The following is a 17,557-nucleotide window of genomic DNA, read 5'->3' as shown; positions in this document are numbered from 1 at the left end:
GGTTGTTGGTATTGGCATTGGGGTTGAAAAGCCTACTCCCCCGTACATTGGGGTTGCAGATGCGGGAGTAAACTATCAGACTCCAGGAGGAAGTAGGTCATCGAGCACCTGCATCGAGGCTCCTTGCATTGGACGATAAGGTTGAACTTGTGGGGCTACATAGATGGCAAATGTTGGGGGCACTTGGAAGGTCAAAAGTTCATAAGAGTTTCCCCCTTGAGAGTCTCATGTGCTTCCTCGACCAAGGTCTCGCCCTACTCCATGCATTCCAAATCAAGATGCCTCAAAGGTGGTCTCAGTCCCTACCTATGGCTCAGGGGCCAATTGTTGCTAGCCTCCCCTTTCCACGAACATATTGGTAAAGGGGTTCTCCATGTCTATTGAATCCATTCGGCCCAATCATCCAAACATGTTGGATATTGTACCTCTTAACCTAGAGGCTATAGAAGAAGCAAGAGAGTTAGGTAGAGCCAAGCCAATGTAGGGAGCTTTGGAAGCCCTCGGGCTTGCAGGGTCTTTTCCTCATTCGTGCCCTTCGTCTCATCAGAGCTAAAGGCCCTAACACTGAGTGAGAGTTAGTAATGGAGCTTTCGGTTAGAGCCAATCCCCAATTAGGGCAAAAATCGGGTTGAGCGTAGCTCGGAACATTGTCCTCGGGCTCAGGTTCCTTGGAAAAAATTCTTTCAGACCTCAAGTGCATGTATAAGATTTCCACGGAGGTACACTTTGGCTCAAATTTAATTCTATATTTTTTTTTACTGTCCCAGAAATATCCCCACAGGCGTAGGGATAGAGCTAAGGCGACATGCGTAGGGATAGAGCTAAGTCGACGGGCATAGGGACAAAGAGTTAACACATGTCAACAAGATGGAGTGAAGATGGTATGCCCACAATCATGGGATTAGCACTAAGAGTACAGGCTACAGGATGCTCAGGTTAGCAGGATGTGATTATGGTGACAGCCGCAGGGCTAGCTCGAAGACAACGGCCATAGGGATAGCCTTAAGTCCATGGACATGGTGTTGTCAGTAAGATGACAGGCGTAGGGATAACCCTTGAGAAACGGTTGGTGGGTTATCTATCTCGACGGGATGTAAGTATGGCAGCGGATGTAGGGTTGACAACAGTAAGTCAATGGGTCATAGGCATAGGCTCAAGACCATGAGTCAACGCCTGTTAGACCGACGGGATAGCAGATTCTGACACGTATTAATGAAGGTGGTGGGTTAGATGGCAGACAATTGTTAGGCCATGGGGATAGGGGCTAAGCTACTAGGTCAATGAAGGTTTGATCGTGGGATAGCACTTTGGCGACGGGTTGGTAGGATAGCGCTATGGCAATGACCCGTGGGGATAGGAAATGTATGAGAACACAAATTTTGCCAGCTTTTGTTTGGTGATTTATAGTGATTTTTGAGTTTTTGTTCCAGCTCTGAGTGTTTGTGGGTGCTAGGCACTACCTAATCTACCTATACTAAACAAAAAAGAGAAAAATCAACTTTTGGTGCAAGAATGAGAAATTTCTACAAGCAGGGCTGTCCACACTCAAGAACCATTTTTGAAATTCAGCTTGCATCTCCATTTTTGGGTGTTCTCGGTGGATTTTGCTATCACACACACCTTAGCAATCTTCTAAACTAACTTCCTATCACTTCAAAACACTAACAAACATAGAAAACAAGCTTCCCATGATAAAAAATGCTTTCCGATAGAAAACGATAGTTCTTCACCTTTTTTCCGTCCACACACACTTCTTCAATAATTCGAGAGGATTACCAAAAGGCAAGCAACAAAAAGTGAGCGAGCCAAAAAAAGCGAGCAATAAAAAATAATAAAAGATTCATAAATCCCCCATTTCAGTTACAAAAAATAATAACTTATTTAAAAGTCCATATGTTTCCTCAATGCTAGAAGGTTAAATGTTCATATAACTTTATAGCCACTAACACTAATTTCTTATCATCCATGAGACAGTTTGTATGTTCAATTTCCAATTCATTGTTTGTATTAAAGACAAACCCTACAGTAACTGCAATCAAGTTCTCTCTTTCCATTAGAGTAATTGAGATCATCAATGCAACCTTCCACAGAGGTGGGGTGTTTCTAAGGACTCCTTGCATGGATTAGCCATGCATATGTAAATGCTTAGCTTTTTTAACTCTATTCACTCTTGGAACAAAACCCATGTTTCTTTCTTACTGCAAAAATATCCTTCCCTAATGATTTATTCTTACCTCCCACTAATCTTACCAATGCAACAAATTGACCACAAATTCATATTTTGGTGAATTAAATTTTACTAGATGGTGCACAAAGACATGATAATCATCTAAAGTACGCCTTGCCATTTGATTTAATATGTAACATGACCCTGTTTGGACTTGTAAATCAAAAGATACAAGGATGTGAAAATGTTGTCTTTTAGGCCAAAACACGGATATTTTGGCCCAAAAGAGGACATTTTCACATCCTTGTATTTTTGCAAGATGTCAACATATGATTTTTTTGGCCCAAAAGATGAGCTTTTAACATCCCTACATCTTTTTATTGTCAAATATAAATGGCATAATGTTACATATCAAATCAAATGACAAGGCATGATTTAGATCAATATCATGCCTTTTTGCACCATCTGAAAAAATTGTGCGCATCAGAATATGAATTTTGTGAAATTCTAGGATTGCATGGGATGGAGGCATGTGACTTTAGGATTGCATGTGATGGAATTAGGGATGGCATAGTGCAAAATGATTATGAACAATTTTTTGCACCAAATTTAAAGCAAGGTTTCCCATAATGGGGAGCGAGAAGACATTGTCTATTTTGGCAAAAAAAAAAACCAAAATTTAACATCCTCTACCTTTTAATTGCACTCTAGGGATCACTCTTCATAAGCCCATAAAGCATGTGCAAGCAAGCATGTATTAAAAATTATCCCTATTCTTGCAATTTTACATTTTCTCATGTAAATGGTTAAACCCATGTATGTGTTTACATTTTCAAAAATCTACATATATAAATTACATTAAGTTGCTATTTTATAAATCCCCTCATGCACACAAACGGCATGTAAGTCCCCCCACTAGAAAATACCCCTCAATGCACTAAAGTGCTATGTTACATGTTTATGAGTGACCTCCCAGGATAATTGCCAAACCCAAATGGGATCATGTTACAATAGTCCTTAACTTTGAACTACTCAATTTCAAGAAATGTGACACATAACCACCCTTTTGAATACTTTATACTTCAAGCAATTATTTTATAAAAAACTTAGATTCTTTCTTTGCTTGCTTGATTTTCCAACCACTTCAGCTAATTGTCACTTGTTGTTTTGGGCTCGCTCGCTTTTTCTCACTCACTCTATTGATTGCCTCCTCATTCCACTCCTACAACTCTAGTATCAAAGCTCCAAGTTATAAGCTTAAAACAATGAGCAATGGGGAGATGACGAGAGAAGGCAAAAGCAATGCAAAAGCATAGCTTGAACTCCCCGACAACAGCACCAAAGATGTATAGTCTCAATGGTGACTCACGTGTCATGGGGATCTTGAAGGAATGATGATGGAGCCTCCACTCCAAGCTACTCTACAATGCAAGGCATGAACCATCCACATGTGCCACTCAAGCGTTGCAATGTGTTTCCATGAGAGAAAGAGGGAAGGGGGAGAAGGGAGGGGAGAGAGAGAAGGGGAGAAGAGAGGAGAGAAGGAGGGAAGGAGAGAGTGAAGGGGGATGGAGTGGCAAGCACAAAGGCACTACAAGGGAAACAAGAGAACACCCAAAGACACTCTTTAACAAAAGAGGGAGCTTGTATTCCAAACTTGTTCATACAACAATGAAGACCAAAGTCAACCATTTGGCAAGTTTATACAAGCCACCTTTTGAAGGGAGGGCTAACCCTTTGTGTTAACCTCACCAACCTACATGGTCCCGGTGCTTGCCTTTGTCATAAGCCATTTCAGTCTCAAAACCTAGATGGCGAGGTCAATTTTGAGACATTTGTAGCTAAAAACCCATATCCATAACTATACTCCATGGTTGCGGCCGTTAAAGTAAATCATGAAGCCTAATCACCTCTAATCACTCATTACCATGCATTCTATGGGGCTGTGGTGGCTGCTAACATTGGCTTAGCACCTAGAACTAAAGGATCTTGTACTAACATAGTTTAGGAGAAACTCTTGTTAAATCTATGTTACTCCATGCAAACACATCCTTGTACTTGACAAATAGATCCCTTGTTAGTCCAAGTTGCTCGGTAGACGGGTTGGCACTTACCACTACCATGGCCAGGTGCTCTTGTGTTCCTAGATTCAACTCTTATGTAGGTTCTGGAACTAGCTGTTCACTTCCAAGACGCATGATTGTTACTGGTACTTTAGCAATTTCCCTTTCTCCCTCAATGTCCTCTATAAAATTACTCGAAAAAAGATCCTTTTGTTTAGCAATCTGTTCATCGCACAATTTTTGATTGATGTTAGCTACTTGAAAAATGTCTATCTCACCCACAAGTAGGATATACAAGGCCATTAACCAAGATTCAACATCTTGCAAAATGGATCTTCAACTTCTAGATTCTTGGGACGACTGCAAGTCGGAACCTTTTGAGGATTAGTCAGTATACACACATCTTGACCTTCTGTCTTAATAGTCATCTCCTCTATAGCCCAATCATGGTATACTTTTCCACTTTCAACCAAGGCCTCCCCAATAAAATTGGGTAGGTACGCTGCTCCATAACGATCACAATAAAACTAATTGTATAATAAGTGCTGCCTATTGAGATGACCACGAGGATGACCATGATCCTCCATCCATTATTACACCTAGTATAGTTTGCTTCTTAATCTTGATAATGATGACTGGAACGTCTTCATCCACAATTGGTGTATTAATCAAAAGCATGGTGGATAATGTTTCCTTGGGTTCCTCGTTTGATTCCTTGATGTGCTAAGCAAAGAAGTCATGACAATATGGATCTATTTGCAACAGCTCGGCAAAAGTTAGATTGATTTGCATATTCTTAAACACTTCCCATGCTCGAGCTAGCTCTGTGCTAGTTTCCTGTGACATAATGGATTCTACTTCTTTAGAGCTAGATCTTGAGGATTTTCCCTACTTGGTAATAGAGTGCGGAAACTACTCGGGCATTTTAACTGCTAACGCTTTTTCTTTCAACTCCCTTGCGATCTTTGATGCCAACTCCTTTTGTGTCTTCCAATTGATTTCCTTACCCAAAGTGTCAGTGTCTTTGACTATTGTTACTACCCCTTTTGATCGAGTAATTACTTGAACATCAATTGTTTTTGGCAATTCAACTACAACTACTCAACATTCATGATCTACCTCTTTCCTTTCCATGTTATTCTTTAAAAATTTTAAGTGTTCCACCAAGATTGGAAAATCAAAATGCAAATGACTTTCTCCACACCAGAAACGTGCCTCTACCACTGTGGAATGGACTCACAGGTGACAGGCCCCCTTTATTGCTTCTCCCCCCCCCCCTCTCCCCCTTCATTTATATCACCCCCATGCCCTTCTCTCCCTATTGGACCCTACATCTCTTCATTAATTTATTCACCTTTTCGCTTCATTAATTAAGCTATGGTCCCTAATTGCTTTGCGGCCTATGCTTCGACTCCTTGATTGCTTTGCCTATCCATAGACTCTACTCACGGACCATTACGTTGTGATTGTGTCTCACTGCCTTGGATTTGGTGCCTCACATCCCTCACCTTCTCCGCAGTATCCCATGAGCCCACCGTCCTCTGCGCATACTCCCTCATTTGTGCCATCCTGTGTACTATGGACTCCCATGTCCTTCTATTTTTCTTATTTTACTCCCCCCCCCCCCCTCCACCCCTCCACACACACACATGCACTTGCACACAATATACACATATAGAATTGCATGTATATACATAGCCTTACTAAAGAATGACCAAGAGCCCCCTCACTAAAAGAATTATCCTAAGCTAATAGAACTCTCTTACTGATAGGAACCTCATAACAATCCAAGATTCTCCCTTAAACCATAAATCTATTTCTATACAATACAGTTAAGAAGAGCATGGGGACAACTAACAGACAAGACTTCTACCTATCAATGAACCTAGAAAACATAAACCCAAACTTCTATAATAACTTTAGTAAATATAAGAATCCAAGGGGTGAGACAATGAAGCAACCAAACAATGAGCTTAGTCATGAGTCATAGGATCCAAGGAATGAAGAAAAGCCACTAAAAGGCAATGAGATATAGAAAGCTCCTATTTTTCTTCTCATGCTCTCTAATATGGTGAATCTTTGTGTTTAATTGTTATTTTTTCATTCTTAGATTAATATTTGTGTGTCTCTAAAAGCACATGCATCTGTATGCATGTACATGTGTGTGCGTGTGCATGTGTATGCATGCACGTGCATGTGTGCATGTGTGTATGCATGCATGTGCATGTGTGTGTGCGCACGTGCATGCATGTGCATGCACTTGCATGATGTGTGTGTGTGTGTGTGTGTTTGGATTAAAAAGTCCCATCAATAATTGAGCCATACAATCAACTCCATCAATTGGATAAAAAGTACAAAAAGGGAAACATATAAGGAAAAAATATTTGAGACATCTATATATACCTTTGTAAGACTAGAGTTTGAGACATCTAAGCCAAAAAATGCAACAACTAGAGTTTGCAAAAATTTCCACCAAAAATTAAGATTTTTTAATAATATTGAGTTTGACAAACACAATATTGAAAAAAGATGTTGAATCCTCAGGCATTCCAAGTTCCAAGGTCAGACTCCACTTACTTGTCACCATCCTAAAAAAGTAGGTGTTAGAATATCATAGTTACATTTGGGTAGACAGGTAATGCTTGTTTCCCCGAGCTTGTTAGCACTTTACTTAGGAATATAGACAACCATAATGGATTCTTAGAGGAGGTATGGGAGGATTAGTGTGCTTGGTGTGTGGGGCGGTTAAAAAGAGAGTATAAATGGGAGATTTCACGGGGGTACATAAAAGAATAATTCATAATTGGGGAATATATGTGTGTGTGTGTGGTAGACAAGACAACAACCCCTTTCGCATAGTTAAAAGACAAAGGAGTTAGGGAAGAGAAAAAAATGGAACATTATAGAGTAAAGGAAGTGCTTGAGTGAGTAGGTAAAACACCTATGAGAATGTATAAAATATTATGTAAGAGTTTTAATTGACAAGTGATGCCAATAATATTTTAGCAAAAAATATTTTTTGCATACAAAATTTAAAGCCGGTGAAGTCCTGACAAGCATCTCTTTTATTGAAGAGGAGAATTTACATACCTTCCACCATCCAACAAGAAAAACGATAAGAATTCTCAGGCAGTCTAGGTTCCGAGGTCAGGGTTCTCGCTTACCTGCCACTTTCCAAACAAACTAGGTGTTAGAACATCATAGTTACGTTTGGGTACACAGGTAATGCCTGTTTTCCTCAACTTGTTTACCTAGGAATATAGACAACCATATGGATTCTTAGATAATTCAAAAAGGTTTAAGTCACAAGAGGAGTAAGGAGCGAGTAAGTGCATGGGTTGAGAAGGGATTAGAGGAAGTATGGGAGGATTACTATTCTTGGTGTGTGGGGTGGTTAAAAAGAGAGTGTAAATGGGAGATTTCATGACGATACATATAAAAATAATTCAGAGTTGGGGAATATCCATGTGTGTCTGTGTAGGGGGGGTGTGTGTATGTGTGTCTGTGTGTGAAGAAATATGTGTCTCTATGTGTGAGATACATTTATACTAATCAAAATTATTCTCTCTCTCTCTCTCTCTCTCTCTATACACACACACACACACACATACACACACGCACACACACATATATATAATATGTGCATACATGCATACAAGTACATACATACATACGTGTGTATATAAAAATCTATCTATATATATAAAATATGTGCATGCATGCATGCAAGTACATACATACATGTGTACGTACATACGTGTGTGTATAAATTACATATTGAATCATACATGTGTCAATGTAGCTACATGATCCATGTGTGTGTACACTACTTGCTTATAATTTCCAAGGCAAATTCATTAATAGCATGTGTCTTTATATATGTTGTGCTTATTTCTTTGTCTTTTGTATCATTAGCCTCTATGTTTAAAAGATTTGTATCATAAGCTACTTTGGTTCTCATTTCCAATGTCAATTTTAGAAATTTTCTTCCATTTCAACCATTTGTATATTTTCTTCCATTGAAATCATTGCTAAATTGTTTGCTTCATGTCCATCCTCCAACAGAATTACATAAAAGTACAAGAGGCTTCTCCCACTATAAAAAAAAGTGTCAAATCCTATACACTCGATAACATGATAAAAATTTGCTCACCTAGCTTCCTTCAATGTGATGCAAGTATAGAGATGGACTTTGGAAATGGATAAATATAAGTACGTCTAGATAAAAGGAACCCAAAGTAGTAAGCCTAATGGATAGATCAAGTGCATCATGCATGCAAAGAGATGGAGATGGTACCTAGTTGTAGACCACAATGTTCCCATCCTACTAGAGGAGGACATAAATGCCTTGCCATTCTACTACATGTGGATCAAATACAACTTGTTCATAGGAGTTCTTGTGGGAGCACAAAAGTGTGGCTTACTACTCACCTAGGCTCATGGAAATGTAAATGAGAGATCCAAGCCTATTCTTTCATATAATGTTTTATCCAAATGCAAACCTAAAGTTTTACATAAATACTTGTTAAGGTCTTTCTTTGAGAATTTACATACAGATACGAATACCATAAGAAAAAAATCAACTCTTAATGCAAAATATAAATATTTATTTTGAAAGAAATTAAGAATGAAAATTAGGACACTATGATATGAAGATATATTGCCTTTCATACAAAATCATGAGGTATTTGCAATATTTGCATTGTCCAAAACATGAACCCTTTGCATCAACATTGCAAAGTGCTAACTCACTGGACAAATGTGAACACAGTTTTGCACCAATTTAAGATTACACATTAGTACCAATATTTTCCATGTGGTTCCATAGCCATTTTACTACACCTGCAAGTTTTGGGACTATTACGTAGATTTCTTTTCAAACTAGTAGTTTATGAACAAATTTGAAAGCTTTCAAAATAGTCCATAGAGGAAAAACTTTGAGGTTATTCAATATTTATTTTCTTTTTGTACCCAAGCATAATTTGATGTTACTAGGCTATAAAAATACCTTTGAGGTAATGACATCAAAACTTGAGTTTTATAAGACTTAAATACACCAGCGTCTCACACTCTATCTTCCAAGATAGAAAGTTCCTTTTTCATTCTTTATTTTATTTGTGAAACGAATTCAAACGTTCAATCTAAATCTATATGGTATTTCCCCTTAATTAAAAGAATAACTTAATGTCGAAACTTGTCTAACATGACATGATATTGATAAAGAGCAATTGTCTTATTAAAGAAAGTGGGACCCATTTTAAAGTAAAAAACAACATGTAGGATGGTTGCTTTTATGATGTGATTGATACTTTTTGGCAAGTGAATAAGCTAGATTGTGGGTTATTGCTTGTATGGAACCATTATGAGGCTAGCTTCGTGTGAGATGCCAATTGGTAGGTAAATCATTTTTTGGGCACCACTGTCAATCTAGCTACAATCTTGATTTACATATACACATACACATATACATATAAGTCTTGAGCAAAGGTTGATTTGAACAAACACACATATATTAAATGAAATGGATCTTTGGATGCCATTTCTTTACGCAAATATCTTTATTGCCACAAAATTAGTTGGAAAAATATTGTTTAACCCCAAGGGTTTGTTTCTTTTTACCTTCATTGCATTAAAGAATATTCTCTCGGAAGTATAAAACTAATTTCTCCATGAAAACTCATTGTACCATTATGTCACCTTTTAATAATAAATTATTAGCACTATGCTATAGAGAGGGGAGTAGAGTAGTATTGGCCCTTAAAGTCATCTTTAAGTACATGAGCTCCAAGGAGACATGGTGATATTTTATTGGGTAGTTCAATGGTACTCTCTATTAAATGCCTTGTGACCCTTTTTGGCTAGCTGAAAATTGGTTTCTTGAGTTTTACTTTTGTAAAGGTCATGTGTAAAATTCTATTGCTTCTTTTGTGTATGGTCCCTCACCTCTTTCGGCTTTGCGTACTTTGGATCATTACAATTACTTTGGATGAAAGTAGAAAAGCAAGAAAAGTTTCCAAGCACCTCATGCCCCTTGTCCTATTTTACTTAATCATTGTTTTAAAGACAATACTCTTTACTCGGAGACATGTTCTTTCTTACTTGCATCATATGTTGCAATGTAGAAAGGATAAGCTTATGAGATGCAGGGTAAGACACTAAATATGAAGGCCCTTGAAGAGGAACTAAATAAGAGAGAATGAATGCTTGTAAGCAATACATTGTCGTCTCTGAATTATATAGGGGGAGACGAGAGCAAGGGTGAAGAAAATCCAGGATAGCTTAGAGGTGAGAGGAGACATTACATGTTTAGTGGTACTTTCAATAGCAAAGATTTTAAATTTTGGGTCAATTGCTAAAATTTAAATAGTTACTTTTTCTTCCATCCTGGCCCTAGAGCTAGAAGGGGGTCCCCCCTTTTTGAGAAATGTGGAGCTTGTTCTCTCCACCATATGAACACATCAAGAAAATGCCACACACATGCGCTTGTATGCCTCTCCCACCTAAGCCATAGCCCACCATCGTACTAATTATAGGGCCTTGCCTTATGTCATGGAGGAAGTGGAAATAAAGGGGGAATATGGGGAAAATAGAGTGGACCATGAGAAATAGCACCCCATGCTCTTGTCCTCATGGTGCTATTTCCACTACCCTTGAGAACCATTCATGTGACACTTCTCTCATATTGATGTGACATCCCTTTATAGCCCTCTCTCATTTCCACATGGATCGTTATGTCATGACCTAAGGGGAAAATGTCCAAATGTGCTCTTCAAAAGGAAAAACATCCAATAGCCATCCTTACATAAGCCCCTTATTTTGGTTGTTAATAGTGATTGATGGTGAGGTTAACCATCTAATAAAAACATTAAAAAAAGCCATCCATACATAGGCATCTGAACTTGGTTGTTAGCTCAACCATCTAAAAACATCCAAAATAGCCATCCTTTTTTGGGGGGGGGGGGCATTGTTTTGAAATCGAAAGGGCCAACAACGCTTTGACACGGGGTGACCAACATAAAGCCTGAAGCTGCCCCTGAGGCTTGATAGACAAATACACACCCATACATTTTAGCCATCCTTATATATATTAGCACCTTTTCCTTTCCCATCAAAATACCATCCCATCCCACACATTTTAGCCATCCTTAATATATATTACCACCTTTTCCTTTCCCATCAAAATACCATACCATCCCAAGTCTGAACGTCCTAATCCCCTTCTCCATATGGTGAATTTGAAGACCAGTCGCACAGTCTCCTCCAATGGCTTCCAACTCGAACGCTGCTCTTCGCTGGGATCTGCTTCGTCACTATTTGCTTTCTAATCGAGGTAATGGATGCATCTTTCTACACGAGCTAGTAAAAATGTAAAGAGGAACATTACCACTGTCCTTGACCTTGAGAAGCTTGCTTCCAAGTGTCCCAGTCATTTTTCTGATAAGGCTTCCCCTTTCTTAAGAGGGGGTGAAAAGATGCCCATCTGCTACACGTCTTCTATGTGTTTTTCAATTAAAGGACCGTGGTCCGAGTGAAGCATTCAAATCTTGTTCAGAGTGGCTGCACAATTTTGAATCTTTCTGCATATCCTATCTGTTGGCCATGTAACATGTGAGAAATCTCTCTCTTCATAGGACAGCAATGCCCATTATTCCTCTCTTGCACATTTAAAACTTCTATGGAACGAGGCCAAAATTCTGTGTGTTTCCTGAAACAAGTATATCAGGTATCTCTGTGTCTTTGGGAGGAAATGCTTCCCGTCAGTTGAGTGCGTATTTTGCAAAGGAGCATGAGCATAAGCTGTGTAGTCAAAAACATATACTATTTGAGAGACTGTTGCATAAATGTTTTGACATGTCATATAAAAACTTCAATGAGAGGTTTTATGTAGTACAGAAAACAGATTTGCAAAATAACAGATTTGAGTCTCTTGGAGTTAAAGTAGCGGGGAAGCAACATGTACGGAAGCTTGCCTTTTCTCAATGCCTTGTCCGTAGTTGTTACAAGATGTCCTCTACCATTTTATTGAGTGGGCAAGAAAATTGTGCCTGTTTTTTGGTCAAGACTGTGTGAAGGTGACAAGAGCTCTGATATCTGATAGAGTCACCGAAAGCAACATGAGCTATACTGAAGATAGCATGCACTGTTATCAAAGATGAAAGAGTAACTCTGAACTGCAGATGAGTATGTACACATGATAGCAAAAGATGCCCGGCCAGGATGTGGAGTCAAGCAACCAGAACTCACATACAACAATATACACATGTGATTAGTAAGTATGAGATCCCAAGAAAAATAAATAGAAAATAGTATTAATGTTCTAAAAATGTGGCAGTAGGAAAGAGCCATGGTTACACTTTGCATGCTTACTGATGTGTATCCTCATAGCTGACCCCTTAAACCTTGGCCATCAAGTGGCCCACCATGATAGTCTAGCAGTTTCGGTGCTTTTGTTTGATCCCTTGCCTTGTGAATGGGTATAATTGTGTTTCTAGTTCAAAACCAGGAAACCTTTAGCAAAAGTTTTTGTTAAACAGCTTGGCTAGGATTTGATTGAGTTCTCCCATTTGTAGTTCTGCTTGAAGGCCCTCCTATCCTTGGCTTTTTCACTCTGTAGCTTCTTAATAGCCTCTTTGAGGCAGGCTGTGGTGAAGAGTACGGGGTGGTTGGGTGGGGGATATCTTCTAAGATGGGCATGGGCTGGTCAGGAATGTTGTAAAAGTGTATCCGGTGTAAGCTTTCCAAAGCCGAGGGGTCATGGTGATCTCCTTTCCAGGGCTTCATCCAGAATTCTTTGAAATTACTGCCATACAGGATGAGCTCTGGTTCATGGCGAGTACAAAATTGCTGTTTCTTTCATCGCACCAGGGTGAATACTCTGTTCCTTATCAGGCTGTCCTTGTTTGGTCTCCGCTTTGCAGTCATCATCATACCAGCTATTCTGAGGTATAGTGTGTATGGGAAGGAGTGCTTTACTGCAATGTAGATGGAGTTACTGAGGAGTAATGCTTTGACATCTATGTTTGGCGGCTCATCTACATGCTCTAAGAGAGTGGTGAGATAGCTACCATATATATGATCTAAAGAGTGGTCAAATTCATATTAGTAGTGTGTGGATGAGGAGGCTCTTTATGTGTCTCAGGTGGGCTGGGGGAATGTCTTATCAAAAGATAGATGTGAATGTCTGCTATTGGCATGAGGGGGTTGGAAATCTTTGAGATGAAGGTTGGGGATCCTAGGACATAGTTGACTAGACTGTGGCCAGACCCCATGTGGATAGCATGTTTGTCTCTTGGCCTTGGCCATCCTTGTAGCCCATTGTAGATGAGCAGCTCAGGAGAAGTACACGTCTGGTAAAGTATCTCCCATACTGCATGATTGTGGCACCAATATATACGTCCTCTGATGTGCAAAACTGTTTTCTCCTTGTGTGGAAGATAGTGTAATGGCATCCTCTTGAAAGTCAAGGATCTCTGCTTGCTTGTCCCTGCTCCTACCATTGAAGCCCCCCTTGAGTAGGACCTGTCCTTGTTGCCTGTATCTTTGGATATCTTCATATAGTGCCAGGAAAGGTGAAACCTGTACCCTCCTAGATGCTATCCTAGCAACATGTTATGTTTATGGAGGAAAGTAGCAAGCTGCGATGTGTACATCCATGGATGGTGGCCTCCCAAACTTTGATCCACATAAAACGGACATGCTCATTCGTATTGAGCAAAGGGGAGAAAGAGAGAAAGAAAGTTTATTAACATCTAAAAACATCAAAGGGTCTATGAGATTTAAAAATATAGATATAATGAAAGCTAAGGGGTAGGGCCACTAAAAACGGGCATATAGGCCCAAGGCTGGTGTATGAAATGAGAAAATAAATAAATTGCGCTGTCGTTGCGCGAGAGAGAACCCAAATGGAAAGGACACCAAGGGGGGGCTCCTAGCTATTGGCCAACTGAGTGACTGGCGTGTGTATGCTGTCTACAATGTTCCGGGCCAATCCAAGCGTAATCAGCAGGCGAAATTATACAACGTTCTAGGCGAATCCTTATCCACAAGGCATTTCAAATCTATACACTTCATATTGCCAAATCTCTCCCTCTCTCTTCTCTCTCTGCACAGCAGAAGGGTCCAAAACCAACTTGGGTTGGACCCCCATGGGATTTTTATTACAATCAAAATATTAAGAGTACAAGGTTGCAGCCTGAAGGTTATGTTCCAACAAAACGTGCCAAAATCACAATACAAAGGTGAGCTCCACCCTTGGCATGTGCCACGTGTCAACTTCCTAGCTACTAACTAAACTCATGCTAGGAGTTGGATCTCTTTGGGGCCTTTCAACACCATGGTCAATCCCTTTGGTGAGGTTCTCCCTTAGCTCCATAAGTATAGGGCATTTTTTACCCCTCTTGATACATGCAACAATGTAATGAAGCACAACACCATGGCACCCATCAACTGTTAGCTTTTGCATGCAAAAATAGACTTTAGGGGCATCCCCACCAAGCAAATCAAAGGATATACACAAGTTTGTTACAAAATGCCTGACTTGTCAGAAAGTCAAGTATGACATACGAAAGGCAATGATGGGATATGGACTGTTATACACAAATTCAACAAGCAGGCCCATCCAGTACAGAAGACAACCAGGGCAGACCATATGGCCAAAGTTTTCCTGTCTCAGATCTTCAAGCACCATTGTATGCCTAAGTCCATTGTTAGCCAGAATGAGCAGCCTATTCTAGAGGGCCTTATTTGACAATATGGGCAAGAATGTGAACTTTTCTTCTTCTTTCCATCCCTAGACAGATTGTCAAACTGGAGCAGTAAAGACCTTTTGAAAATGCTATGTGGCTGGTCAAAAATCAGATTGGGAAAAGTACCTTCCGCTCATGGAGTTTGCATACAATAATACTGTTCATACCTCCACAGGTAAAGCCGCGTTTGAAGACGTTTATGGAAAGGTGGCTCGGCTACCAATCCTGAGGACTAAAGATGAGATATGGTGCAGGATAGGGTCTGAGAGAGAGAGAGAGAGAGAGAGAGAGAGAGAGAGAGGTGCACATCCGTAGATGGGTAAGAAGATCAAATGGATGGTAAGAACTACCATTATGCACCATCTGATTGGGTGACAATCCATCAAGACCATCTACAAGGCCTAACAAATGCAGAAAACAAAATTCAAAACGGTGGCCTTTTTATGCATAGTGAGACCCTTGCATTTTACTGCATCTACCACAACCTTTTGGCTAAAGATTAGAGAATTCACCCATTCCCTAGTCAAATCGTTATGTGGGCCCTTTTGAGCTCAAATCTCCCCTGAGGCCAAGAGGGAAGTTCCTTGGATCACCTTAAGGGCACAATCCCATTCGTCTTCCTTTTGGCACCCCCTTTAGGATGCTTTGAAGCTCCATTGTCTAAGTATCGAACACTTGCTGCAACTCTCTCTTGCAACATTATTTATAAGAGGCTCAGGAACTACCTCTGTGTTCCCTCCCCCATGCACTCTTGCATGTTAGAAGCAGCAATAAAGTGAGCCTGCTTTAAATTGTCATTTTGAATGCTCATAGCCTTATAGAGGTGGAACATCAGATGATTAGGGTTTTATGCTTTAAGTCCTTTCATCTTAATTTTTTGCAGCTGGTAAGTTTGTAGAAGAACTGCATGGTCTTGAAGCACATCATTTGCTGTTTTGGTTATATAATTCCTACGTTGAGGGTATATTAAGTTAAGGTTTACAAAATTTTAAATATTTCAGGTTGTACAATGAAGCAAGGGCTAATCACAATCTCAAGAAGGCCAAATGGTCATTTTGGGCTGATCACGTGTCAGGTCATTGGCTCTGGTGAGACATTTGTGCACGGGGAAAGACCACAACTTGAGGCTAAAGGGACAGGGAATGTTCTTATTGAATACTCATTGCCAGCGGGCTCAGATGTGAAGCTTGTACTTCTGTAAGCTTGCTTTGTGACTTATTTTATTACACGGGTAGCTTGTTGGAATTATGGCTGAGGATCTTTGTTTTTTGGTATGCTTGCTTATTTGAGAGAGAAATTTTGTGTGTCACAATCAACTTGCTTAAAGTGCTGCTGCTTTTAGGTAGTCATATAAGAAAATTGGAAAGTTTTGTGAAGAGCACTGGCAAACAAACCTTTTGATGTTTTCTGTCGCTCTGCAAACTAAACACATTCTGAGTATTTGACAAATGATATATGCTACCTGCACACGGAACTGAACATGCTTCTCAGGCATCACTGAAGCCTTTACAGCTCTCTTGGCAGTTGCTTATAAACATACAAACACTTTCAGTCCTCCATAGCTCTATTAGCAGCTTCTTGTGAATGCACAAAACCTTTTTAGTGGGAAAAAAACATGATATGAGCGCTCAAATATATATATAAAGGATCCTTAGGGCTTGCTTCAATGTTTAGCCCTTTAAGGTGGTCCAAATGGTGACAACTTTCCAGTAGAAGCCTTTGAGACCAACTGACCCTTCTTTGATAGCAGGATGGTTGAGTGCCTAGCTCAAGTGAGGAAGTTAGAGAATCACAAAGGGATGAAATTCAATAGGGGATCTGGTAGCAATTCTTAGATTGATCTGACTACTTATCATGTCCACCAGTTTCACATATGAGCAAGCACTGTCCGCTATAATACTGTCTTCCCCAGCCCTCTGGGCTGAGGGTTCAGCCTACAGATGGTAGGTCGCAAAAAGGTCTCTCAGATTTCCTTGATGATTTTTCAGGTGGTCCTTGGACAAGTTACCGGCTCAGAATTCCTTTAGTGCTTTAGAGATCTGACCCTTTGACAATCCCTCCCTTCATACAAGCATACAAAATTCCTTTATCTGATTTATAGGCTAAGCAAGCATCTATGTATGCGAATGCTATCCTAGGGTGAGGATGCACTAGTCTTGATTGGTCTTCTGGGAGAACCTGCATGCCCTCATGTACTTTTGACTCATGTGTTAAGCCTTCTCTTTCATTTTAGATAATCTTGGCTAAATCTAAATCCACCCACCATGTCTGGCTAGATGCAGCTTTCCATACCATGACTGCCCTCTAAAGCATATTCAGAATCTATATCAAGGCATTCCAAGCACTTGATTTCACACTTTAGCTACCTTGCTAGAAGGTAACAATACCACATCTACCTAAAAGCACTGAGAATCAAGAAGGTTCACCCCTTTAATTGGTCTAGGATAGAGGGGACTTCAAGGTTTGCATCATTGGTCAGGATGACGTTCTTTCTTTTAGAGAATGGAGATGTAGTCCTTTCTTCTCTGAGTCTCTATCATTGCCTACATATCTCGAATGAGGGGTTTATTGGCCCACTAGGG

At 39.9% G+C, this 17,557-nt stretch overlaps 1 protein-coding gene across 1 annotated transcript in view; it reads left to right on the top strand.

The window, feature by feature from the left end:
- Positions 1-11,334: 11,334 nt before the first annotated feature.
- The window catches only part of LOC147893783 (S-adenosyl-L-methionine-dependent methyltransferases superfamily protein), a 54,005-nt gene continuing 47,782 nt past the window's right edge, over positions 11,335-17,557 (top strand). Inside the window, exons 1-2 of the mRNA XM_087386243.1 lie at positions 11,335-11,560; positions 15,977-16,172. Of these exons, the coding sequence (XP_087242369.1) occupies positions 11,494-11,560; positions 15,977-16,172 (263 nt within the window). The 5' untranslated portion in view covers positions 11,335-11,493. The remainder of the gene's footprint in view (positions 11,561-15,976; positions 16,173-17,557) is intronic.

This window comes from Dipteris shenzhenensis, chromosome 15 (genome assembly GCF_047967505.1).
Source record: "Dipteris shenzhenensis isolate YYH24624 ecotype China chromosome 15, Dip_SZ_1.0, whole genome shotgun sequence".
Classification (NCBI taxonomy): domain Eukaryota; kingdom Viridiplantae; phylum Streptophyta; class Polypodiopsida; order Gleicheniales; family Dipteridaceae; genus Dipteris; species Dipteris shenzhenensis.
The sequence above is the reverse complement of the archived record's forward strand: the minus strand, read 5'-3'. Positions and strand labels throughout refer to the sequence as shown.